Source organism: Bos indicus x Bos taurus, chromosome 28, assembly GCF_003369695.1.
Source record: "Bos indicus x Bos taurus breed Angus x Brahman F1 hybrid chromosome 28, Bos_hybrid_MaternalHap_v2.0, whole genome shotgun sequence".
Classification (NCBI taxonomy): domain Eukaryota; kingdom Metazoa; phylum Chordata; class Mammalia; order Artiodactyla; family Bovidae; genus Bos; species Bos indicus x Bos taurus.
The window spans coordinates 9,199,012-9,226,677 of record NC_040103.1 but is presented as its reverse complement, the minus strand read 5'-3'; the positions used below and the strand labels follow the sequence as shown (position 1 = coordinate 9,226,677).

The following is a 27,666-nucleotide window of genomic DNA, read 5'->3' as shown; positions in this document are numbered from 1 at the left end:
ATGACACTGGAATTTCAGTGGATAAAACAGACTGAAGCAGAATTTTATTAATAGATTTATTGGTTGAAATTCACAACATTTAGTTTTTTGGAAGTAATGGAAACAATGAGGCTCTTCCAGTGTACCCCTACATTTTAAATTGTAGGTTCCTACAAAGTTTCTGCATTAGATTTATTGTAACATGTTTTGATTGTACCAGATCAGGAAAATCCTGATTGAACATAGGCAGTTACAAATGTTTTTTAAACATCTCACTTTGCTGTATCCAGATATTCTTTAAATTACCCCAAACCAGAAAGAGGACTAAGATGGCTTTTGTTTCAGAGTGAATGACTAAGGCTTTTGTTTCAGAGTGAATGACTAACAAAGCAAACAGCTGCTTGGGTTCCTTGTCACAGACAAGACATGTAAGCAGCACTTCAATCTTTAAGTTCCAAAACTAGGACATTTATGACACAGTCAGTGTCTTCTAGTCAGGCTGAGGAGGGTGCAGCCCCTCACCCCACCACATGGTGACCCCAGTCGGGGTTGAGGGCAGGAGTCCTGCCTGCAGTGGCTGGGGACACACGCCCGCCAGGTGGGCATCAGCCAGGCCAGCCAGCAGCTCCAGTGCAGTCACATTTGATGACACACTCCAATTTGCATGTGGCTTTTTTTTACTGTTTTTGTTTAAGGAAAATGTTATTAAAAAAAAAACATTCAAATGAAAGGCCTGCAGTACTAGAACACAGATTGAAAGGCTGTGACTTACAAGGTTGCCCGTGTTATTAAACAGATCTCAAACTGTTAAATGAACTGGTATGCTAAGATGAAGCTTGAATGGAGAGTGAAATAACAGTTTAAGATTCAGAGCATGTCTCAAGTTAGATCATAAATTAACAAACAGAGCTATAATAGTTCTTTGGTTTTTAAACAATGATTCTTCATCTTTTCAGGTTCGATTTGCTGCTCTGATAACTGTGTTAGCACTGGCTGAAAAACTGAGAGAGAATTATATCGTCTTGTTACCAGAATCCATTCCGTTCTTAGCTGAATTGATGGAAGGTAATTCCCAAACTTCTAAGAAGTAATTAAACCTCTGTAGGAATGTGCCTAGTGGGAACGCGCATTTGGAGAAACTGTGATGAGCTCTTGGCTCCAGCACTTTGCCTGGAGGCTGAGCTCCTGTTTTGAGTGGGGTGGAGGGAACAGTTAGAAAGCAAACACCTCCTCCTCATTTGAGATTTGTTTACAGCATAATCCTTACTGTCTTTACCTTTGTGTTTTTTGCTGACGGTACAGACTATAATGTTGTTTTGCTTTAACCTCATACATGACTATGATTGAATATTTTGGTCCACAGATGCAGGGTTATTATATCAAAACATCCAGTGCCACTAAGGATACAGTGGAGTAGCACTGTTAATGCCCCGCACTTACTCTGTACTCTGTGTGGATGAGCTCATTAATCCTCACCAGGCACATGCCCTTAGCCCTTTTTTTTTTAAATAAAGGAAAAAACTAGAGGCTCTAACAGGATTAACTAATCTGATAACAAGTGTGACAGGTGGAACTGGGGTTGAAGTTCAGGTTTGTGCAGCTCTGCACACAGAGCAGAGTGAGCATGGTGCTACCATGCAGCCCAGGAAGTAGTACAGATACGAGCAGGGGTGGCGGAGGCAAGGACTGATGCTTTCACGCTGGCGTTCACTGCGCATCCCAGCCAGGTGCCTGCGCCTTTGTTCCCCCGCCGCAGGCGGGGCTGTGTGAATGACTAAACAGAGCAGCATTGCGAGGTGTCTGGAATGTTCATTTGTGCACCACTGTTTGGGGTCTTTGTCTGCTTCCCTAGTCTAAGACCGTAAGAAGGGGAGGCAGGCAGGAAGGAGAAAGGCAGGAGGGACTTCAGGATGGCTTCCGCCTCAGCACTGTGCTCACTTCTCTCCTGACTCAGGGACTCACAGCGAGAGCAGGATGTGCAGACCAGGCTGACGAGAACCGAGGCAGGAAGACTGACCTGATTTTTTTTTTTTTAGATGAATGTGAAGAGGTAGAGCACCAGTGCCAGAAGACCATCCAGCAGCTGGAGACCATCCTGGGAGAGCCTCTCCAGAGCTACTTCTGAAACTCTGGGTTTGGGTGTTTCGTACTCTGGTCAGAGATCAGACTGCTCTTTCATGTCTTTATTCTGGGTGTTCAGGACCATATTACTTTTGGTGCCTTAACCCTACTTGGACTTCTTTACAAAATTCCCTCCTGATCTATGCGACCACAGAAGCCTTTCCTGCCAGTTGTACAGAATCTACAGAGAGTAAATGATACGTGGTATTTTTATACAGACTGCTGTGTTTGTTTCAGCATTGACTATGTGTGTAGTGTGTGCTCAGTTGCTCAGTCTTTGGGACCCTTTGGACTGTAGCTCGTCAGGCTTCTCTTTCCATGGGATTCTTCAGGCAAGAATACTGGAGTGGGTTGCCATTTTCTCCTGCAAGGGATCTCCCCGAGCCTGGGGATCAAACCCAGGTCTCCTGCATCACAGGTGGATTCTTTTACCGATAAACCATCGGGGAAGCCCCAGCACCTATTACAGTCTCTCTTGATTGATGTTACTGTCACTACATACATGTTTAATGTTAGCATTCAAAGCTAACCTGCATTTGGACTATAAAACCTGAATGTTCGTGGTAAAGGAATAGCTTTTGCATGGTATCCATGTCAGGGATTTCACTCAAAGCAGCTCTTTACTTTAAGAAAATGACAGTTAGCACCCAACAAGAATGCTTTCAGCCCTGAAGCCACTGGATTTTTACTTTTCGTTCTGGGTGGATAACACTTCAGTCTTAATTTTTGTGTGTGCCCCACAGAGCAGGTCGTTCTGGAATGCATCTTCTACTCTGGACTGTCCTTTATCCTTCAGTCTCTTGGGGGTAGGGTGGGGTGGTAGAGGCAATAGACTGTTTACAGAACCACCACACCCAATGATCCTACAAATAGCCAGGGCCTTGAAACACTCGGTGGCAAGAAGGAGCCCCTCCAGTTAGATGTGCTCACATTTCCACTGGCAGTTAACCAAGAACTGAGGAGTAAAGTAAATAAAAGAATTTTTCAAAGCTTTAACGTTCTCTCTACACCACGTCATGGTGAAGCTAGAAAGTGAACACCCAAGCAGAGTTAAATCTGCCTTTATTTTGCTGAAGACATTAATTGATGCCTTTAAAATTTTTAAGGCATCTAAGAACTGTTCCATAGCTTTGTTAAAGTCTGAAAGCCCTTGATCTAATTTAATATAGAAACTTAGTGTGGAACTGTGACAAGCAGAAGGCTGGTTTGCGTCTGGAGACAGAGCTTGCTAGGAGTGCGTATTTCTCTTTAAGAAATGTCACAACAGGATTTATTAATAAATGGTAACAGCTTATTTTCTACAAATGATCTTAAGATTTTATATTTACTCTATCAAAGAACTCTTAGTACTGTCCACATAAAAGGAAAACGTACTGTGGTTAAGAATTAAAGAAAACAAGGTAAGGGGGCTTTTCTTTTTTTCTAAGTGGTCCACAGTTTCTGCCATCTGCCAGGCCCTCTGATGTTGTTTTCTGAAGGAAAAAAATAACCCTGGGGAGTCTAGACCCTTCTTGCCTTATACAGCTTTCCCAACATCCCCACCTCCACTATTTTTTTTTTTTTGAGTTTGGTGAGACTCCACATAATAAATTAACATGAAAAGATGGAAAAGAATTAAGTGCTAAAAGCGTCCACACTGAGTACCTTTAGGAGTAAGACTGGTAATAGTATTTTCTGCAATATATGGATACAAATAATATCTAACCACAAACTGTTACGAAAATATCCCCAAATCCTGGCAGAATTCAGCCCAGCAATTTAACATGATAAAATGATGCGACTGATTTAGCTTTCTCCCTCCCCCACTCACAAACCTCTGAAATTCCCTGTAACAAGATCTGACCTGTAAGAATTCTACAAAGAACTTCTGCCAAACTTGCTTCAAAGAATAATAGACAAAAATTACAGAAATGCAACAGTTTAACTTGCTGATACAGGTCCTGATTTTAATCACTAAAAGCAGAACAACGTTTTGATCTCCGTCACTAACGATGACGGACCCGTCTTCAGACGGCGGAGGCAGTGCTGGTCGCGCTGACCAGCGGCAGAATGCCAGCGCCTCTCCACTTGACTGGTCTCGGCTGCTGCAGTTTACTGATGGGGCCTGCTTTATAAACAGCCATTAAATCTGATCTTGACACTGCTTTGTTACCCACAGACATTTTACAGATTGAGACCGTCTCTTGTCTACCTTACACTCTCTGTAGAGTATGTGCATAGGAGACCTCTGGCTCACTCAAAACTCCAATATTCTAAAATATGCATTTACTGGTACAGAAATCAGTGGCCTTGAGACTGACGTCAAGTTAATTTCAACACCATTTGGTTCAGTTTTGCTTTGCTTTTTGCCTTTATCATTGTGCTGCGTTTAGAGTTCAAAGTGTTAATCATTTGGTAATGCTTCCAACTCGCAGAGCTAGATATTTATCATGCTAAAGAAAATCTCCAGACATAAATCAACATCAAACCTCCCAATTATGGGATACAATCAAACCCTGAGCCAGCACTGGAGGAAGTGTCACCTATAAATTTGTGCCCTTAGGAGACTTAATAGAATAATCCTTCTAAGTCCCTGGTGAGTCCAGTGCGTGAAGGAGCAACAGTGGCCCAGAGCGTGGCAGAACAGGGAATGTACTCGCCCCACTGTATCCCTGGCTCCCAGCACACGTGGAAAGATAAATGCTCAGTGCAGGCTGGCTTTCTCTGTTGCAGTGGGCACTTCCTAAATACTTGCTGAATGCAAAGCAGGTTTACAAGAGGCAGTCAAGGTGCAGAGGAGAGCAGGAAAGCCCATTATAGTAATGGCTGTGACTACTGTGGCATCAGTCTTCTCACTCGGCTCGGCAAGTCGCGCAGCAGGGACTGAGGACACCCAGCGGGGCTTAAGGACTTTAACAATGTATAGAAAGCATGTCGTGATAGAGGCATTTTACCAAGGCCAGTGTTACCGAGGTCATGCTGTATTTCAGCATTTACAGCCCTCGTGTCGGCTACCAGCTCCGCACTTCCAGTAAGTGGATGTCGCCATCGATCTCCAGCGTGTCGACTTTACTCAGCTCCTTAAACCTGTGCTTGTACTCCAGGCTGTGGACACCATTCACCGCGACTTTGAATTCTCTGGCATCACAGTAAATTATCATCTGGAAGGAAAGCACACACGAGGGTTCCCCAGGCTTTAGAAGGTTTTGTGTCTTGCACACAGAGTGTTAAAAAGTACACCATTTAGTTCTTCTCCCAGCCTGCCAGCGCTGACACCCTGCCACGGTTTCTAAGCTCTGACGAACGCGTATCTGGTGGTGGCACTTTCTGCCTTGTCCCACTCAGGGAAGTGGCTCTCACGTGCCTGGAACCTCACCATGGCCTGAGGCCCGCTGGTCGCTCGGTCCCCCGCTCCTGCCCCGCATGCACCCACTCCTGCCCTGGCTCTCAGTGAAGTGGGAAGTCACCTTCCTCAAGACACATGGGAACTCAGTTGAAGGAGAGAGAGCTGCTTCTTGCCATGGGCTAGGAACCCAGGGGCTTCGGTCCTCACTTCTCTGCCTCAAACTTGGGTTTGGGGCAGCTCAGAAAATACTAAATCCCAGAGGGTTAGGGCAGCTGGAGGGGACTGCACAGCTGCCTGGTGACTCTGATTCCCACCCCCACTCAGCACACTGTTTCTGTAACGCTGGTCAAAGCTCCTTGTTCTATGAACCTCTGCATTCTGGCAGAGATGCAGTTCAGAGTCATCACTGGTGTTAGCCCTTCAGAGTTAACAGAAGAATCTGCAGTCCTTTTAAATCTCTCGTCCACCTCAACCTATTCCCTGCTACCATCCCCCGTGCCAGTCCAGCCACTCACTCCACCCCGTCTCCACCCTCACTGAACAGCCCAGCAGGGCGAGTCCACGCTCTCCCCTCGCGCCCTGCCTCTGCCCCAGAGGCAGACAGAGGCACAAAGTCTGGATCCTCAAAGCAGCAAACTGAGTGTCTTTTCTTTTGATACAACTAGTAGAAATGACTGCTGGGGGAGATTAGTAAGGCGGAAATCCCACGGAAAACAGCAGTAACTGACACAGATGAAGGCAGAAGGGTGATGCAGAGAACTGGGGGAGCTATCTGTGACTGGGGGTCCTGTGCCACAACGCTGGAAACCCCAGTTTGAACCAGGCAGAAAGACTTCTCTGGTGAACATTTAACAATGTCCACAGAACAGAGGACACACCACCCCAACAAGCTCAGAAGGGAAAACAGGCTGGTGTTAGGCAGACACTGTGAAAAGTTTCTATGGGACATCAGAGCAAGTGGAGAGCCAGCATGTTAACAATGGGAGATAAGTGGCCCACAGCCTGCTGGACACGGTACTGTGCCAACTGAATTTATAAAAAAACAAGAGCTCACAGATGAAGTTAAAGAACCGAAAGACATTTTTAAAATGAAAAAAATTAGCCCCACGAAAAACCACAATGATCCAACATGACGTCAATTCCCCTTCCTGAAGTAGAAGACCAGGAAAAGACTATTTAAGAGAATTTATTATTGTCCTCTTTCATACTAATGCAGTACTCCCAAACTTGGGGCTCAAACGGGTCAAAAAAGAAGACACCAGTTCCCAGTCATCAGACACAATCCTCGACCTTCTTCCAGAGCGCCCACCGCTCCTTCAGGGAACCCACGTCACCCACACGCCGACACCTGCCAAGTGAGCAACCCTGGGGCCGCGCTTCCCACCTCCAGCGACTTGTCCATATGTCCGCAACATCTGAAAAATGCAGTGTACCCACATCCTTCTGAATCCCAAACCAGTATCCATCACTTTCAGGAGCCTGTGCTTGGCTCATTTCTGTCTGTTACTCCACACACACCAGGGCATGCCTTAGACTGGAACTTATTAATAAAACTAGTGTCAAATCGCCACCTTTTATTCAGCCTGACGTTCATGCTTTCACCAACTCTGAGGAGTCTGGCAAGCTCCAATTGTCTACAGCACGTGACAATTTAAAATGCAGAGGCATGACCAAAATCAGTGACCCTCAGCGACCACATGAGGAGTCAGTCACGTGAGCTAGTGAGGGTACCCAGCCGACCACGTGGTATCCGACACATCGAGGAGACTGGGCTCAGCAGCCTGGAAGCACACCTGGGGAAAGGCTGTGCTGTGATACTCCACCTTTGGGGGCTCAGGACTACACGCCTTCAAGTCCTGATGGTCTAAATGTGTCTTTCTCTGAAGGTACACAAGCAGGATCGCTTTAGAAAGTGCTGCCACCTCAGCTGCATGTCACCAAGACGACAGGGCAAGGAGTCTCGGCTCCCATGTCCTCGTGGTCACTTAGGGTTCAACATGTTACTCAGCCCTGAGACCAGGTTCCTGTTAAAATTCCTATTAACTAATAGGGGCTACACAGAAACTGTCATCATGAAAACAAACATTGGATAATACCAGTGTAAATAATGTGGCACTCGACTGGCTTGGCCGTTTGTGCTGATTACCTATGTTACAAAATGGCATTCAAAATAACAGTCTCCAGCTAAACAAAACCACACACAAGCTCCCCATATTAAGCTGTACTTGATTTAAATAGTGAAAGTCACTCAGTCGTGTCCGACTTTTTTTGGCCCCATGGACTATCAGTCCATGGAATTTTCCAGGCCAGAATACTGGAGTGGGTAGCCTGTCCCTTTTCCAGGGGATCTTTCCAACCCAGGGATTGAACCCAGGTCTCCCACATTGCAGAAGGATTCTTTACCAGCTCAGCCACCAGGGAATCCCAAGAAGACAAGAGTGGGTAGCCTATCCCTTCTCCAATGTATCTTCCCGACCCAGGAATTGAACTAGGGTCTCCTGCATTGCAGGTGGAGTCTTACCAACTGAGCTATGAGGGAAGCCCAGGATGGACAATTTATCCTACCCCTACCCCCAGGATTCTTTTTCCTGTACTGTTTTCAAAGAAGATAATCATCTCACCTCAAAGTACATCCCAGGACTAAAAGGGAAACAGGTAATATTTCTCTCTTCTTCTCCCCAGGCCTCCTGAAGAAAAGAATTTCTTACAAATGCTTTCACATTCAGGCGTGGGTTCAAGTGGAGAGCAATATCCTTGGATTTTCCTGACAGCAGATCAACAGTAAAGCTTTTGAGAGAATTAAAGAAAAAATTAATTAGCCAAGGAAAAGAGAGGGGTGCCGTTTTAACAATAAGGATTAAACTCAAAGACCCAGGAATGCCACCGAAGGTGATGTTTAAAATTGTGAGTCAGTATACCATTGGTATAAGTATGTTATTTGCAAAATGAAAATATGGAAAGCTTAAAAATCAGTGTTTATAGATCCGACTGGGAAAAAATTACTGGGTTAGAATAAGTGACCCGAAGGATCACATCTGTCACTGGAATAGGGTCCCTCCAAAGCAGAAGCTCTCTCAACATTTACAAGTATTCTGTTCTTCAAAGGGTACTGTGTGTGCTCAGTCGCGTCTGACTCTTTGTAACCCCTTGGACTGCAGCCCGCCAGGCTCCTCTGTCCATGGGATTCTCCAGGCAAGAATACTGGAGCAAGTTGCCGTTTCCTTTTGCAGGGAATCTTCCCAACCCAGGGACTGAGCCTGAGCCTTGTGCTGCCGGCACTGGCAGGCGGGTTCTTTACCACTAGTGCAACCTGGGAAAATAGCTCGCACTTCAAACTTTCAGAACTCTGCACATCTCTGGAAAAGATTGTAAGAGTAGGAATTTGTAAGTCCATGACAAGAGGAGTCCTGACAGAACTGATCTGCTCTCGTAGGCTGCCCTGCAGTTCAAGGCGAGGGCGTGCCTTGTGGACAAAAAGCCACCCTCCTGTCTAGCCACAAAAAGCCTAGGGCTCTGCCACCAACTTTGTCCTTAGCAGTCTAACTGCCTCTGGCTTTAACCGTCTTATTTTTCAAATGAAGCTTATGACGCTAACCCGACTTGCACCTAACGAGACTGCCGTGACAGGGTAAGAGACGCACAGCCGCATCCGCACTTTCAAGGTCACTTAACGGTACTGACCCTTTGGCGTTTGTATTTACTTCTCCTTTTATGACGACGGTCCGTCCAGGGCCCATGGAGGAGTTCAACCTTGCTACGAACGGCAGAGTCTGCAAAGAAACCCCAGTCAGTGCCAGGCAACCTCAGAAAGAGATCTTGTGGGAGAACTGCCTGAAGACACCGGGACATGTTTAAAGGCCGTGACCCTGTGACCCCCGTGAAGGGACAGATGAGTCTGCCTTGGTCCCACGGGGGTCCCCGGCCGTCAGCACTGTGCCGGCTCCCAGCAGACTCTCCATGAGGCTGTTTCAGACCATGAAGTGAACGGGTGTGGGGAGGGCCCTGAGCCTCCGAGTGACACTCCCTCTGAGAAGTCACCTCGGCTGGGGTCTGGCGTGTGCTCTGTGTCCAGCCTGGAGGGGAGGCGGCCGAGGCCGGGGCAGTTACAAAAACACACTCGGGGCTCAGGGACCTGCTCTCTGTCCATGACACACAATGCCAGCGCCAAGTGGCTGCTTCGGGCTTGGACTGAGGGTGGAGATTACACAACCAGCTAACTAAAACTTAACTCGTTACACAGAATTAGGAAAATTTTGGCTCTTCAAACCTTTGACAAACAGTTGGTAGGTAGTATTTTGGCGCAAGTCAAAGTGTGATTGGCCGGCGAAGCTTTGCTCTTGGTGTAGACAGTTCTGGGGACGATTTTAGAAATGTCTCCTCTATTACTAGGCTGTAGGGAAACAGTTCTGCAGTAAGGTATGGAATAAGTGAAGCTGTCTTCCAAGGTTTAAACTTCATTTCCTGGACACTCTTATAAAAAGGTTCCACATGTTATCTAGCAAAAATACTTACAAGCTGTGACCCGCCAGACTTTTGTACCTATTGAAAAAGAAAGACAAAAGGAGAATGTGTGACAGGCAAGAAATAAACGGTATAACATGAGCAATCAGATGTTCCTGGCTGTACGACTCAGAGCCTGGGACAGCAGGGCCTGCTCAGCACTGGGCAGGGGACATGTAGGTGCCAGTGCCTTCTGAACACATGCAGAGAGCTGCAGATTGCCACGCAGGCTGCGGACAGTCTGCCTGTCCAGTTCATCGTCTGAATTCTGTAACCTCCACCGTGAGCTAAGCATTCTCCAAAGGCCACACACGGGGTCAAACATGTTTTACTTCTTTCCAGGGTGCTCCCCAGATGCTGAGATTAGAGTCTGCTTATGAACGTGCTGAGATCAGTTAAGACCTCACTTTTCTCCACTAATAACAGCTAAAAGGTCTGAACTGCACTTGTTTCCATGGGGAACAAGTGGAAACGTGGAAGTTGTTTACTGATGCACTGGTTGTGCTCACTAGGTATAAACACCTCCTGCCAGCCCTACTCGGCAGTTAAGAAAGTTTTTTGTACATGAGATTGGTGGGGAGTGGTCAGATCAGAGTTTAAACAGCAAAACTTAATGCAACCGGCACCCTGAAGTATATGCCTCAATTTTCAACTTCCAGCATATTATTAAAAATGTAAGTTTTCACATTAAAAACATGTTTTCATATTAAAAATATGTGTTCATATTAAAAATGTAAGTTTTCATATTAAAAACATAACTTAAAAAAAACTCAGCCTGCCTGCCACCAAATTTACATGGCAACTAAAAAAGACATTTTTAGACATTTTTAAACTTTAAGAGATTTAATATTTACATTTTCTTTACTTATCCCTGTTGGTTCCAGAGTAGATCCTTGGGTACTTCCTAAATCCTGAAAAAAAGTTCAGATTAATGTTTAACATCCATCAGAATTGTAAATATAATCTTCTTGACATATCAAAAAAATCATAAATGGTACTAAACATGGAAAATACGCAAATATCCAAAAAGGCAGGAACATTAGCATCCTTCTCCTACTACCAAACTGACAAAAGCTACAGAGGTAAGAACAAGTGTGAAGACTGAGCGAATGAATCAGAGTCTCGAGACTGTAATTTGTTTTACTGTTTGTGGAGGGCAGGTTAGCAATTTCAACTGGACATCCCACTGCTGGGAAACAGTTTTAGAGAGAACTACTCCACGGTACTCCCACGTCAAGGAAATATACCCCCACTCCAGCTATAAAAGGTTGGTTGGTTGTTTCATGGTTATCACTTTGGGTTTTTTGTTAGAACCATGCTAGATTTGAGATCTACAGGCAATAAAGCTCTAGTCAATGATTAGCATTCTACTAGTCCGAATATTTTGGAGAAGGCAATGGCACCCCACTCCAGTACTCTTGCCTGGAAAATCCCGTGGACGGAGGAGCCTGGTAGGCTGTAGTCCATGGGGTCGCTAAGAGTCGGACACGACTGAGCGACTTCACTTTCCCTTTTCACTTTCATGCGTTGGAGAAGGCAATGGCAACCCACTCCACTGTTCTTGCCTGGAGAATCCCAGGGACAAAGGAGCCTGGTGGGCTGCCATCTATGGGGTCGCACAGAGTCAGACATGACTGAAGCGACTTAGTAGCAGCAGCAGTCCGAATATTTACTTCTAAGAAATTAACACACTAGTGAGGGATATATTTACACTGTTTTCATCTCAACAGATGATGTTAGTTAAAGATGTTTCCTACCATTTCATCAGAAAATGTCACCAAAGAAGACCCCCAGACCACCCTCCCCCCCGCCCCCTATGGAAGGGCTCTCACCGAGCTGAAGCTGAAGCCCACAGAGTGAATGATGACTTTGCCGTAAATGCCCAGCGTGTCGATCCTCTCTGGGCTGATCCTGTGGGCATACAGCAGGGTATGCCTTCCATTGACAGCCACCTGAACAAACAGAAGACAACAGCCCCCTCCAATAAAGCAGTTAATAAATGAATTTTATTAATTTATCCAAGTTTAAATCTGCTGACTCAGATTTATTTTGAGACTTTTTCCCACAGGTCTCCCCATGACACGTCTGACCAAACTGTGATGAAAGCAACCAGAGCAGACAGCACTCTTAACTTCCTCTGAGTTCTTCCTCTGACTGAGCACCAGGGACACTCTCTCCAGATGGATCACACATCGGTGAACACACGACCACATCCCCGTGTGTAGCAGGCCTGTACATGAGACACCCTGGGTGCCCATGAGCCCTGGCAGAGACCTGCCCCACGACCTCATCACCCTGCTGTCCTGAGGACCAGACTCTGGAGACCACCCCGCACAAGGTAGGTGCTCCACACACATTTGGGTAATTTGCTGAATGAATGAACCCAGGCAAATGACCCAAGTTCTCTGAAATTCCTATCTGTGAGCAGGAAGCATGCGCCCTCCAGACGCTGCTGTTGGGAGGAGATGACCCCGTCCCTCTCGTGAGACTCCAGCCCAGTGCCTGACCGAGAGGGCACCAGTGCTCCGGGCTCCTTCTTCCTCCCTCCCAGATGCCAGTACACGTGTACGGAGTGTCAGGAAGACACGCAGAACACAGTATGGTCTCAGACCTCAGGGAGCTGCAAATCCCAATGGAAGGCAAAAGAAAGGCAGGAAAAAAAACCAAAGCACAACAGTACAGACAGGCGTTAAAAAAATGATACAGACGCAAGGACTCCAACAGCCAGAAGAGGGAGGGGTGGGGGGAGGGGGAGGTTTTGGGGAGGAGGGATGGTGGGAGCAGGCTCTGAAGGTCAGAGGGGTCTGCACCTCGGGTGGGATGTTTCCCTCTGTGCCGTCAAGTCTCTGCTCTGGGAGGCTCCACAGGCTGGAGCAGCCTCGGGACCACATTCCACCTCTGCACACACTAGGGATAAAGTGCTCAGCAGTCCTGACGATACGTGGGCTTTCTAAGATCTCCTCTGATTAGAATCTCTGGATCCTATGGGACGAGGCAGCACAGGACGGAACTGAACAACCCCCCTGGCCCCAACGACAGGATCCCATGTGTCTGTCAGTTCAGACTCCCCCACACTCAGGGTTCTAGTGCCTGCAGTTCACTCTCCATCATCAGTGTAAGCCTGAGCCAGTTCAGAACGAACTCAGTCCTGCAAGGAGAACAATCCAGCAAAGATCCAGTCACACTGGACCTGCATGGTGACATGAGCAGGGACACAGGAGCCAGGCTGTGCCCACCTCAAGGGAAGGTACCCGCCGTGCCCTACTTCTGAGGAGAGTTATAAAGCCAAACCCTTCCTCTGGATTTAGGAGATGTATGGGCGAGTTCACGTGTGTGAAGGGCTTCCCTCATGCTCACTGTCATGAGTGAGGAGTCAACCTCCACCTTCCAAAACCTGCCTGGAACTTCTCTTTCAGGACCATGATCACGATCTCGAATGACTTCTCTTTCTTGAAAGGCATGTCGTAGGTGATCTCCTCCCAGCCCCACTTCTCATTTCTCAGAGTGTTGCAGACAACGCAGTTGGCCCTTTTGAAGCGTGGATTGAAATGGAAGGCCACATCCGCTCGGGGTTTCACACTGCTGCCACACTGCAGGTCCACCTGGAACCTATGGAGGGAAGAGACGGGCCATGTGGGGACTCAGGAAGGCGGCCGCGTGGAAACCCAGGCCTGCTGACCCCCGTCCACTCCGCTGCTCACCCACCAGGGGGCCGGAACGGCCCAGAATAAGCACCTAATTTCCCAGCCTCCCTGCAGGAGGGCTGGCCCAGGAGTCCCAAGCTCTGCCAACGGGGTGGAAGGGAAGAATTCACGGAAAACTACAGGAAACAGCCTCAACAATCAGTTGACATCTGTCTTCTGTCCACCCCAAATCTTCCCCCCAAAAACCACATATGGACCCAGGCAGCTACAGAAACAACGTGAGGACCAGAGCCGCAGCTTCCAGGAACCGTGAGAAAGAAGACATCACCCTGGGACAGCGGGTGCGAGCAGGAAGGGGGTCCCGCCTCTGCCAGCTCGATGGCACGGCCTTCAGCCGTCTGGGCTGTCCCCTTTAGACGTCACATTCGCCTCTTATTTAAACCACTGTTACTCGGGCGTCAGTCATACAGAGCCAAGTCCAACTCCAGCTGATACTGCTCATCCAGACTTTGTGCCCAAGGCAAGCATTAGATAAAACCACCTGGACAGGTCTGAAGAGATGCTGTGCGAAAGTTACACTGTAACTAGGCCACGTCCTTGTCATCTGACCACAATTCCCTCCACTAGCTGTGTTTCTAATTCTGCACACTAAAGTCAGACTCACAGCAATAAAAAAATCCAAATCACCTGTATTTCAGTTTTTCATTCCAGGTTCCTCAGCACCTTGGCCAAGGCTGCTGTAAAAGCAAAATCAGCCTCAAGTACCCAGATGGTCTCTCCTACATTATTTGCTGTTGTCCCACAATCACAAAGATGCACTATACTTGTGTTCTCATCTAACACAATGACTTTACCTGTCCGAGTCACTAGGAACATGCCCACGTAGTACAATCAATGTTCCCGGCTCCAACTGCTCAGAAATGGTCCCAACATAGGGGATTACCTAGGAAAAATAATTTTAACAAATGGTCACTTACAAAAAGGACTACACTCTTAAAGGCTGCACATGAATTTGCTCAGACCCTAGCATTTTTCCAAGTCCTCAACATTCAAACAGCTGAGCAGGAACAACGTAGCTTAGAGACAGCAGGACACCTGCAAACCACTCTGGATTCTTTAGAAATAGACACATACTATTTCCAGTACTTTTTATCTGGCTGGAGTGTGTGTTCATGCTCAGTGTGTCTGCCTCTTTGTGGCCCCATGGACTGCAGCCCACCAGGCTTTGTGTCCATGGGTTTCTCCAGACAAGAATACTGGAGTGGGTTGCCATTTCCTCCTCCAGGGATCTTCCCAACCCAGGGACTGAACCCACGTCTCTTGAGTCTCCTGCCTTGGCAGGCGGATTCTTTACCACTTGAGCCACCTGGGAATATCTGGCAAAGGGTTGTATGAAATGCCACACCTTGCCCCTCTGTTTTTCCTAAGGTTCCAGGGATGATCCCAACATGATGTAGGCCTGGCCAGGCCCTACTCTAGCGCTGAAGAAGACAATGACAAGCACGCACTGCCTGCAGAGAGCACTCCACTAAGCCGCTCCACCATACCTGGGACTGGGTGCCTTACCTTACCCACTGGGCTTCCACACCGCACCCCCCATGGGAACCAGAGACCTGCACGGTCAGAAGGATACACTCAGGGTGCCTGTGGGTCTCTCAAGACATGGCATCTGCAGACCTCGCCTGGTCCAGGGTGCAGGCCTGGGCCCTGACAGGGGTTCCCACACAGGATTCGGGTCTCCCACCTGCCCCTTCCTCACCTGGAACCCAGCATTTTTGTCTGGGGCCTGACACATGATCAGATCTTCTCACTCCCCTCCCCTGGATGGCTCCACCATCCTCCTTGACCACTGGTTATGTGGCTGCATCTCCTGCACCCCAACCACATCCCACTTCCATCTGCAGCCTCTGACCGACCGAGACAAGCAGGCCAGACGCCAGCATACCAGCATACCGAGCTCACCTGGGTTATGACATCTATGCTAAAATTGATCAAGGTAGCTTTGACTGTCAAGAAGTAAGAAATGAAAAGAGGCCATATAATCCCATCTCAAACACAATCTTCTGTGTGAAGCTTTTTCCAGACTCCCTGGGCCAACTGAGTCAGCCCCCTCTGAGGGTCATCATGGTACTCATTACTCTGTTCCTGTGCAAACATATGCCTAGATTTTGAGCTGCATGGGGCAGGACCTAGCCATCATCTTTACACCCCCAGGACAGAGGTCAGGCGATGATCAACAATCACTTGGTGAATGAATGAGCTCTCACCATTCTGGAAACTGGGTTCTGACAGGCGTGGCAACTAAACAGCTGCTGAACAGAGTGTTGCTGCCTTAAGCAGTAGCACAAGAAATCACCAAAGCCAGTGACCATCTGGTGTCACAGCCATTGCTGGGGGCAGCCTGGGGGAGATGAACGGGGCATCAAACCAGAAAAGGAAAAATATAACAGATGTGTAGAGCATGGCCACAGCCACACATCAGACTGGATGGTTTCTGTGTATAGAGAACGTGGAAGTCTCTTGGCCACAGGCAAGAATAAACAGCAGCATCTTTCATGATGTATATCTTTTAATAAAATGAGAACCGTTTTTGTAACTTCAATTTTTTTTTATATTTTCAACTTATATTTTGGCTTCCCAGGTGGCTCAGTGGTAAAGAATCCACCTGCCAATGCAGGAGACACAAGAGATGCAGGTATGATCCCTGGGTCCAGAAGATTCCCTGGAGTAGGAAATGGCAACCCACCTCAGTATTCTTGCCTGGAGAATACAGAGGAGCCTGACAGGCTACAGTCCAAAAAGTTGGACATGACTAGCAACTGAGCACAACTTATATTTATGCAGAATATTTAATAACACAGAACTGTTAGTGAAATAATTATCAGTGAGAAAGTAGCCTACAAAACTCCATACAGTGTGGTCTCAACCAAGTTAATAATAAACATCAAAAAGGAAAGAGAAAACACTAAAGAAGTAAGCCAAAACTGTTACAACACTTTTCTTGAGGAATGAGATTTTAATTTTCTTCTTTATATATTTGTATATTTTCCAGATTTATATAATAAGCATTTATAATGTTTATTACCACAAATTTTTTATTGTATCAGTCTGAGAAACAACTGTGCTATAAATTTGGGCCATTTGCTGTTTGTTTTCCATATTAATGCTTTCTACTTAGGAATGCACCCTAATTTATATTAATACCACTGCTGCTGCTGCTCTGTCATGTCTGACTCCTTGTAACCCCATGGACTGTAGCCTACCAGGCTCCTCTGTCCATGGGATTTTCCAGGCAAGAATACTGGAGTGGGTTGCCATTTCCTCCTCCAGGGGATCTTCCCGACCCAGGAAATGAACCAGGGTCTCCTGCATTGCAGGCGGATTCTTTACCTGCTGAGCCATCAGCAATACTCAACTTTTTTGGACCATATGAAGGAAACAAAAGCCCCTCAGCCCACTTACTCCCTCACAAATAGGCTCCTGTGGAAAGGGAGAAGGGTGCTGTTTTCAAGGCAATTCCAAGCTTTGAGGCTTTGATGTTTCACAAATAATTTACATAAAACAATACAACACAGACCTGAACACACTGGAGACAGTGTCATAAACTTAAGCCTTAGTCAGGTTTGGCATTAACCTGCCTGAACATCCAGCGGATTCATACTGCTTTGCCTTTTATGTCATTCATCAGATGTCTGCTCTATACCAGGGCTGGGTCAGGCAGCCTGCAGCTGGAAAGAAGTATGAGTTCCGTCCATCCAGGAGGAGCTGATGATACAGCTGGGAAGAAGTCAGATACCCTCCAAAAGATGATTAGTGGAAACGTGACACTCTGTACAGCTGTTCGAATCAGAACCTCCTTCCAGCTGGGAAACCCTCTATCTTATGAACATGAGCACTCATCCAAACTGTGATGAAGGCATACGATGCAGATCTGTCCATCAGCACCTCCAGTTCAGACTCTAAGCTGGACGTCATGACAAGCAGCAGCCAGAATCCTGCAGTGCTCACTTGGGCCGAGGGGGGCAGCAGAGGCGCCGGCGGCGCCGCCAGGGCACAGAGGACGGTTGGTCCGCTGCCGGCAACAGCCCTGAGCCCGGTTTGGGCTGCTGTCTATGATGACATCGGTGACAAGCCTGGTTCTTTGGTCCAGCCTGCTGACATCACTTAATAAATTCCTCTTCTGCTCAAATTAGCAGCTGGCTTCTGTTTTTGCAACTACCAGCCCTGGCCAAGTCCGCATCTTCCCAAAAATGGGGCAGGAAGGAAGTGTTGAATAAATGCTTCAGAAAAATATATAGAGAGCTGTAACTGAGGTGGCCACAGCTGATGAATGAGGTATGATGTGACCTGGGGAAAAAGTATAGTTAGGCAGAAAGGAGAAGGAAGCCAGTTCAGGTAGAAATGTCCAGCTACGAAGGCAGAGAGGCAGGGAAAGACAAAACTTATCCGGGAGACAATAAACAGTAAGGGAGCAGCTAAAGACAGAGTTAGAGGCGGACTTTAGACTAACAAGACAAAAATGGGATTGGGAACAACAATCCAGTGGGCCGGGGAATATCGGGGAGGCCGCCTGGCAGCAAGTAAGCCTGGCATAGAGAGATAAGAGCCTGATCCACGCTGATGGCAGCAGATGCTGAAGGGGTGGGGGTGGGAGAAGATAAACACTGAGCTATATCAAAGAAAACTGTCTACGTGGGGCCCCCACCTAAAATGGTAAAACTGTGGAAGAAACAAATTTCAGAAGGAAGATGACGACTTTAGCTGTGAACACCCTTAGTGTGAAAGGTTGGCAAGACATCTAAGGGGAAATACACTGAAAGGAGTGGGAGACTCAGGACCAAGATTAAGGGAATGGCCAAGACTCAGCAGTCAGAGAAGAGATGATGACTTAATGGAATGAGAGATACTAGACAAACTGAGAGAGGAAGTCAGGAGCAAAGTCTCAATGGTGGTCAGTTACGGGCTGTGCGGTGTCAACATAGCAGACCTGGCTGCTGGCTTTGAAAGGCTTCCTTCCAAGAAACGTGAATTTAGGGAGAGCACCCACCACCCTAACTGAGAAGGGGGGGTTACCCACCTCAACTGTTTGTGCAAACATGATTTATGCTGAACACCTGCTTTCCTGCTGGGAGTCTGGAGTTTTGGTACCTGCTAGGCAGATGCTACGGAGAAGGCAACGGCACCCCACTCCAGTACTCTTGCCTGGAAAATCCCATGGATGGAGGAGCCTGGTAGGCTGCAGTCCATGGGGTCGCTGAGAGTAGGAAACAACTAGTGACTTCACTTTCACTTTTCACATTCATGCACTGGAGAAGGAAATGGCAACCCACTCCGGTGTTCTTGCCTGGAGAATCCCAGGGACGGGGGAGCCTGATGGGCTGCCGTCTATGGGGTCGCACAGAGTCGGACACGACTGACACGACTTAGCAGCAGCAGCAGCAGGCAGATGCTATCTACACAACATCTCTCAATAAAGACCACAGGTGGTGAGTCTCTAATGAGCTTCCCTAGTAGAGAATATCTCACACCGTCACAGCTAGCTGCTGGGAGATTTAACTCCATCCCCTGTGACAGCACTGGCAGGATACCCTTGAAATCCTGTTCTGATCCCCTGGACTTGGCCCCGTGTGCCTCTTCCCTTTGTGGTTCTTGCTCTCCATCCTTTCACTGGGACACATCACAGCCACGGGCATGACTGAGCTGGTGAATCATTACAACTGAGGGTATGTGGGAGACTTCAATGCAGGGAGTGAGAAAAGAAAGAAGAAAGAAGGATCTAACAGAGCAGGGCAGTCATGTCAAAGAAGTCAATTTCAAAAAGGGGATGTCTCTAACATGGAAAAATAAGGAAGACCTCACTCCTGCCTCCACCAAAAGATAATGAAATGGATATCATACTCTCTGACACAGTGATTCCACTTTTATAGATTTCTCTTGTAAAATACTAGCACATGTACACAAATTTGCACCTCCAAGGATGTACACTACAGCCCTGGAAAATCATAAATAGATCTAGCCCTTTAACAGGGGGCTGGTTAAATAAGTCACAGTACATCCACACAGTGGGCAAATTACGCAGCCACTAAAATAAGTGAGGAAACTCTATGCTGACACCTCCAAAATGTGTTAAATGGAATAAAGCACAGTATAGCACAGCTTATCCAATATGATACATGCATGTAAAGAAACAGTATACAAAAGGCGATACACACAACATATGTTCTCTCTTGGATATTCACATACAGTCTCAGGAAGGATATACAAAAACCTGGTAGAAAAGTTACCTTTAGGGAGGGTAAATGAGCACCAAGGTAGAAGGAAAATTTATGTTTTAATGAAATCCTGAAATATTTAAAAACATTGTACATATCTTTTCTTTGTGTTTTTAACATAATAATAAGGAAAAGTCATTTGAATTTGGGATAAATGAATTTAAAATTTTGAAGACAGATTAACTTCAAACTGTTGGGGGCTTGGCAGCATGGAAGGACACTGAAAGAAATGGATCCACAAAAGGGAAACTGGTTTGGAAAGAAGATGGGAGTTTTGTTTTGAACTCACAGTCCTGAAGGGCTGGCAGGGCATCTAAGTGAGCTGGAGGTCACAGAACGATATACAAACTGCACACATATTCAAAAGGTGATCAGTCAACACAGAAATAGATGAAGCACAGGCTGGAATCAAGATTTCAGGGAGAAATGTCAATAACTTCAGATATGCAGATGACACCCTTATGGCAGAAAGTGAAGAGGAACTAAAGAGCCTCTTGATGAAAGTGAAAGAGAAAAGTGAAAAACTCAACATTCAAAAAACAAAGACCACGCATCCGGTCCCATCACTTTATGGCAAACAGACGGGGAAACAACAGAAACAGTGACAGACTTTCTTTTCTTGGGCTCCAAAATCACTGCAGATGGTGACTGCAGCCATGAAAGTAAAAGACACTTGCTCCTTGGAAGAAAGGCTATGACAAATTGGACAGCATATTAAAAAGCAAAGACATTACTTTGCCAACAAAGGTCCGCCTAATCAAAGCTATGGTTTTAGTGGTCATGTATGGATGTGAGAGTTGGACCGTAAAGAAAGCTGAGGGCCAAAGAATTGATGCTTTAGAACTGTGGTGTTAGAGAAGACTCGAGAGTCCCTTGGACAGAAAGGAGATCAAACTGTGTGTCAGTTGTTTAGTTGTGTCCAATTCTTTGTGACCCCATGGACTGTAGCCTGCCGGGCTCCCCTGTCCATGGAATTCTCTCGGCAAGAATACTGGAGTGGGTTGCCATTTCCTTCTCCAGAGGATCTTCCTGACCCAGGGATTGAACCCAGGTTCCCTGTATTGCAGGCAGACTCTTTACCATCTGAGCTATGGAGAAGTCCCTGAGATCAAACCAGTCAATCCTAAAGGAAATCAGTGCTGAGTATTTATTGCAAGGACTGATGCTGAAGCTGAAACTCCAATACTTGGCCACCTGATACAAACAACTGACTGACTGGAAAAGACCGTGATGCTGGGAAAGACTGAAGGCAGAAGGGGACGACAGAGGATGAGATGGCTGGATGGCATCACCGACTCGATGGACATGAGTTTGAGCAAGCTTAGGGAGTTGGTGATGGACAGGGAAGCCTGGCGTGCTGCAGTCCATGGGGTCACAAAGAGCTGCACACGACTGAATGAACTGAAAAGACAGCAAAGAAATAAAGAGAGACACTGAAGACGAGAGTGGTAAAAAGACAAGAAAGAAATGAAACTACGGGTAAAAACACAAGAGGGCATGGAGGAATAAATTAGGAGCTTGGGATTAACATACACACACTACTACTTACAAAATGGATAATCAATAAGGACCTACTATATAGCACAGGGAACTCTACTCGGTACTCTGTGATTAGCTACATGGGAAAAGAATCTGAAAAAGAATGGATATGTGTATATTTGTAACTGAATCACTGTGCTATACACCTGAAACTAACACAACCCTGTAAATCACCAATATGCCAATATCAACTTGGAATTTCAAAAAATTAGGATTCAGAAAAAAAAGATCAAAATGCAGAGTCATGGTGCAGAAATCAATAGAGCAGAAATCGACTGTCTCAGGAAGGAAGTTAGCAAAAGAACAAGGGAACAAATAGGAAGGATCTTCAGAGATTTTTAAAAAGACATTTTTATCGTTTTGTGTTTTAAGGTTAAACTGCAAGGTAGAAAGGGAGGTCCTTAGAATACTAAGGAAAAAAGAATCAATGTGGAAGTAAGGTTCCTAAGGAAATTGGAATCATGAGCTTTTCAGGGTGGGATTAATATTAGCAAATGGCTTGTTAACTAAAAGTGAGAACCAAATGGATTAATTTCTAAATAACTTCTCAACTCACACCTGATCACATCCTAAGACCTCTATAAACAACAATAATAAAATATTTAAGCAGATTATTGAGTTGCCAAACAAGAGATTTCACTGAAGGAACTTCTGGTATGAAGATACTGTCTTCCAAATTAGTCACTCAATTTGAGTGGAAAGAAAAGTGAGCCGAACTTTCTTAAGTCTTGGAATTCTATCAATTGAACTTGTCGATGAAATATACTAAATAGGAAAAAAATTATACAGGCCAGTTATACAACTGACTTAATCTTTTCCAAGAGTGAATATGAACAGAATTTGTCTACCATAATTTTTAAATATATTTTAAGTCATTTTTATTGAACTGATTTTAATTATACTGTTTTAGCTGGTGACAGCTGCCCCAAACCAAGACAAAGCCCTTGTGAAGGCTACTCGACATCCTCAAGGCAATCCAGTTTGCTTCCGTATTTGGAATATATTGTTGAAATAGTTATACTTTTGAAATTATACAATCAAGCAAACCATGCAGACAAGTGTGGTGGCCAAAATGTTCATTTGGGTTTCTCCATAACATGACGGAAAAACCTGAATGAACTTTTGGGCCAAACCAATATATTATTCAAAAAGACATTATGCATTAAAAAATAATTTTGAAAGAAGCTTCAGTTTTATAATTGACACATTCTGTACTTCATGCTCTCAAAATAAGAAATGCCTTAAAACTAACTCTATGTTTCTTTACTGATGTGAATGAATAGAATTCGTATCAGTAGGAACTGAAATTTAACATATAAGAGATAATACACGTGGACCAAAATGTTAGAAATGTAAAGAGATAAAAATAGAAAGATGGCAGTTCTGTCTTCACAAGCTTAATGAAGAGTATAGCAGAAACTCCATAAACACTTGCCAGTTGAGTGAACTGATCACTAAGGAAATACCCAGAATGCAGGAAGATATCTACTCTGGAAACATGCTGTCATGAACCATTCTCAGAACGGCACCAGGAGTCCTGAATGCAGCATCTGTTCCAAGTGCCCTGTCCTCAGGTAATGAAACGTCAGCTGATTTTTGTTTCAACTCTGCAGTTGACGGTGCTAACCCCAGAAACCACAGCAAACATCAGTGTGCTAGTATCAAGACAGGCGAAGATCTCAGGTTATAAAACTGTTTTCTAAATAACACTCAAATAAGGTGTCTCTGTGATGCAGGGCAGAGCTGAACATTAACCCGACCATCCACCCCTCCTGGCTTGAGCAAGGGTTACATTTCGGTTCCCCTTGACAGGGAGAATATTTCTTTTTTTCTTTCAATCTTTGCAGAAAGTTAAGTCTACAACTTTGAGATGTTTTTAATCCTTGAGATGCACAAAATCTTTTAAAATGTCTAGCTGACTTCAAGTTCAGCAAGTGTTCCTTAAAAACTACTTAAGTAGTTTTTAAACCTACTAGAAATGAAGGCTATTTCTTCCAAAACTGACTTTGCTTTATATGGTGGTTGTACCTCATTCTTACACAATGACAGTAAACGTTAGGGGGAAAAAAAGAGCTAGAGCTACAAAGAAAATAACAAAAAACTGAACTCACTTACACTAATAAGACTGGCTGAAGGCCTTACCTGAAGGACTCTTACCAGGAGTCTCCTACAGAGGGTTTACCAAAAAAAAACAAAACAAAAGCAAACCAAACAAGCAGCAACTCTGTCTTGGATGTAAATTCAAGATTCAGTTTCAGACATATAGAAACTAGACATTTCTAAAGATTCTCCCACCACAGGAACTGAAACCAGTTCATTACTGAAATTCTAGCAATTATATTCACGGGTTCCAGAACTGGCCTGAGGTTCACACAAGACTTTAGTTTTTCTCCTTCTCCACCTCACCACTGGCTTTGAACATTCCCCTGCTCAAGTAACAAGCGGGATTTGAAAGGCAGAGGGAAAGCTGAGAAATGAACTTCTCACGAACAGGTCTAGTTAAAAAAAGAAAATGAAAACGTGTACAGAAAGAAATCCATTCCCTCTGGAAATTACATCTTATGATGGTCTAAGCCTTCTTCCCACCACGATCAGAGTGGTTTTTCCATCGCTCTTCCTCCATGTTCTTTATTCACAGCATGTCTCATCACCCCGTACAGCTGACCTTTGAACTACACAGGTTTGAACTGCGCAGGTCTGAATCCACTTACACTTGGATTTTTTTTTTTTTTTTTTTTCAGTAAATACGTACTATCTATTGGCGATTGGCTGAATTCCCAGATGCCGAATTGTGGGTACTGAGAGGAGAGCTGAATATTGAATTTAAGCATCTGTGGGGCTGCAAGGGCTGGAAATGGCTTTGAGTCAGCACCCACTGCAGTTCCATCACATAGCAGCTGCTCCGTTTATGTTTACTGAACTTCACTTCTGCCGCCACCCACCCCCTGCAATGAGTAATTATTTGTTGTTGTTCATTCGCTAAGTCGTGTCCTGATTCTTTACACTGCAGCATGCCAGGCTCCTCTGTCCTCCACTATCTCCCAGGTTATTATTGGGTTGGCCAAAAACTTCATTTGAGTTTTCCCGTAAGATGTTATTGAAAAACCTGAACTAACTTTCCAGCCAATCTGATATTACTCTTTGGACTTGCTCTCAACACTGCCACAGGCAAAAAGTGATTGTGGAGATCAGTTACCGGGTTATAGATGACATTCTGCAGATTGTTTAAGGACATCATTCTCTTCCACCTTATTGTTGACTGGGCTCTCTTCCAGGTATGGTCTAAGATTTTAAATACGTTTCACTTAAAGAATTCCCAGATTGAAGCCGAGGCACGTGCCCTATGTAAAATCAAAAGAGAGGGAAAGAAAAATAAGCATACACCATTTTTCTTCATATTATAACTATTTTAAAATATATCAATGATTTTACTGATATTTATCAAATAACAGGATGCTATTACAACCAAAGATCTGACTCCAACTCTTATCAAATGTACTCTACTAAATAATTTTGTATTATGAGGACAGGACATATTAAATTTAAAAAATATATCTGTAGAACATTTCTAACTTGGAAACTTTATTAGAAATACTTATTACTGGGAGTTCCCAGTGGCTAGTGGCTTTTACTGCTGTGGCCCAGGTTCAATCCCTGGTCAAGGAACTGGGACCCCACAAGCTGTGCAGCACGGCCAAAAAAAAACACGAAAACTTATTATTAAAACACTAAACCAAATGGTAGGAAATACCCCTATAAATCATCAGAGATATTCACTTAAACTTTCTCATCTGTACAATGAGAATAATAATAGTGTTCACCTCACAGGTTTATTCTACGGATTAAATGAATAAATAAAACAATGGAATAGCACATGCTTTAGAAGTTTTATATATTGTTATTAGTAGAAGGGAATGCTCTTCCTCCTCCAAATTAAACAAGTTGAAAGAAAAAAAAAATCCAGTGCCTCAAATATTAACTTCCCTGTGGCTTAGAAAAAAAGTGGGGTGTGGAGGATCAGCAACAGTTTTCAAGATAAAAGGACCCATCAGTACTACATTTAACAGCTCCAGGGAAGACCTGAAGACAAAGAACTAAAAGAGAAACAAAACTAAAGCTTCTGACATTTTACTTCCACTAATTCTATCATCATACCAAAGGGCAATACACACTGATCACATCTATCACTTTGAATCAATTAAGAAAAAAACCTGCATTTCCAACGCTGGATGTAACAAACTGAGTGGTTATGTTAAATCACAGCAAGAGGGATTTTGTAGGTGAAATTACAGTTACAAATCAGCTGATGTCAAGACAAGGAGATTGTCCTCCATTATCTAGTGCTGCTGCTGCTGCTGCTGCTAAGTCGCTTCAGTCGTGTCCGACTCTCTGCGACCCCATAGACCGCAGCCCACCAGGCTCCCCCGACCCTGGGATTCTCCAGGCAAGAATACTGGAGTGGGTTGCCATTTCCTTCTCCAACACATGAAAGTGGAAAGTGAAAGTGAAGTCACTCAGTCGTGTCCCACTCTTAGCGATCCCATGGACTGCAGCCCACCAGGCTCCTCCGTCCATGGGATTTTCCAGGCAAGAGTACTGGAGTGGGGTGCCATTGCCTTCTCAGATTATCTAGTGGGCCCCATGTAATTACACGAGCCCTTAATAAAGAAGGAAGCCAGAGAGATGTGGTAGAAAAAGAAATCAGAGACGTGAAGCATGAGAATTCAACACATGATTGCTGGCATTTGAGAGGGAGTGTAGGTGGGCACACAAGGAAACTGTAAGAAAGAAACTCCGAAAACAAACTCAAGTATCCTGGAAGTGGGCTATTCCCGAGAGAATAGAGCTCAAACTGCAAACACCCACACTTATCTTGTGACACCCTAATCACCTAACTTAGCTAGTAACACTCATCCTGGTCCCTCTAATTTCTGATCAAAGAGCTGTAAGAAATAAGCGGGTGTAATCAAAACATCAAGTTTTATGCCCTAAATATATACAATTTCTGTTTGTCACATATACCCCAATAAAGTTGGCAAAAAAAAACCAAAACAAAACTGTATCCTTCTTGGCTTATAAATGTGACCGCAATCTATTAACTTGCTACGTTAGTCAAAAATCTCAAAACTTTTTGTTTTGCACCATCAAACTCGGGAAGTATCAAGAAGACCAAAAAAGAAAGGATACAGAGTTTCCACGGCCACATTCAGAATTTTCTTGCGACCAGAGAGTGATCCAATTTAAGCCATAGGCCCGTGTGAAACCAATCATTCCCGGAAACACCCACAGGCACGAGTCCTGCTCTAATTAATTAACACTTGGTTCGCATCCCAAGAAGCCATCATGATGCTGAAGCAGTTAAAGGACTTGCGTTTCCCTAACGTTTAATCCTACAGTCAATGACTCTGCATCTCACAAAAAGAGTGTTCAGAGTCCGGGAGGACCAAGGAGGTCTGCCATTCAACTTGAAGAGCCCGTCATTTAAAACACTGGGAAGGAAACGACCGCGATCCCACCGAGTGAAGGCGGCGCTCGGCCCCAGGCAGGGAGGTCAATGGTGCGAAGGCAGCCCCGAAGGAGGGGGTGGTCAGCAGCGGGGCCAGCGCCGGGGGCCCCGGGGCCGCGACCCGGGACCGCGACTCATCCCTGGGGCGCCGCGCGCCGGGCAGTGCCCGCCGCCAGCCGGATCCTCCGCGGTGACAACACGCGAGACGGGGAGACGGGAGCCAGCCCCACCTTCTGACTCTGACGCAGGGCCAAAAACGCCCGGCCCCCTGCTCGGCCGGCGCACCCACCGCGGCGACAGCCCCCCGACGACTCACCCCGGGACTGGCGTCTCAGCGCTGAGCGTTGGAAGCTGTCGGTCCGCAGCGGCGCGTCGTCCGCGTTCCCGGCCGGGCGCGCGCGGGCGGCGACCGGAAGCGAGAGGAGTCAATCCGCCGCCACTTCCCGCTTCGAGCGCCCCGGGCGTCGCCGTCGGCTTTGCGTCTGTGTCCGGGTCGCGCTCCCGGCTCCGCTGGGTTGGCGGCCCGGCCTCAATGCTGCCCGCCACCGGGCTGGGCCTCCTGCACAGCCTGGGGACGCGGAGCGCGACCGGCTTGCTGCGGGACGGCAGAGAGGGAGGGGGCTGAGTGTGTTTACAAAATTCCCAGACTCTTGCCTGCAGTCGGGACTGAGGGGCCGGGAAGTGCGGCAGAGAGACCACCTGCTCCCTCCGCCTGCGTGTCCGCGGCCTCCAGCTCCGGTGTGGACGCCGCACAGGCCCCCCTGGACCCGGCGAAAGCCC

At 46.0% G+C, this 27,666-nt stretch overlaps 2 protein-coding genes across 4 annotated transcripts in view; one reads left to right on the top strand and one right to left on the bottom strand.

Moving 5' to 3' along the window:
* HEATR1 (HEAT repeat containing 1) overlaps positions 1-2,319 on the top strand; it is a 50,808-nt gene extending 48,489 nt beyond the window's left edge. The window contains exons 44-45 of the mRNA XM_027530737.1: positions 936-1,044; positions 2,016-2,319. Coding sequence (XP_027386538.1) covers positions 936-1,044; positions 2,016-2,104 — 198 coding nt within the window. The 3' untranslated portion in view covers positions 2,105-2,319. The remainder of the gene's footprint in view (positions 1-935; positions 1,045-2,015) is intronic.
* On the bottom strand, positions 43-27,666 carry LGALS8 (galectin 8). 3 transcript variants are annotated; one of them, XM_027530738.1, is made up of 11 exons: positions 27,203-27,666; positions 24,577-24,721; positions 14,424-14,512; positions 13,324-13,534; positions 11,758-11,877; positions 10,780-10,836; positions 9,938-9,964; positions 9,693-9,815; positions 9,107-9,195; positions 8,047-8,212; positions 43-5,240 (listed from the first exon to the last, which is right to left on the bottom strand). In XM_027530738.1, exons 2-11 carry the CDS (start codon positions 24,616-24,618, stop codon positions 5,091-5,093), a joined length of 1,074 nt encoding a protein of 357 aa, XP_027386539.1. In that variant the 5' UTR covers positions 24,619-24,721; positions 27,203-27,666; the 3' UTR covers positions 43-5,090. The 3 variants fall into 3 exon arrangements, with proteins under 3 accessions (XP_027386539.1, XP_027386540.1, XP_027386541.1); XM_027530739.1 differs by lacking the exon at positions 27,203-27,666 and adding an exon at positions 27,117-27,181; XM_027530740.1 differs by lacking the exon at positions 9,693-9,815 and having other exon boundaries at positions 27,203-27,662.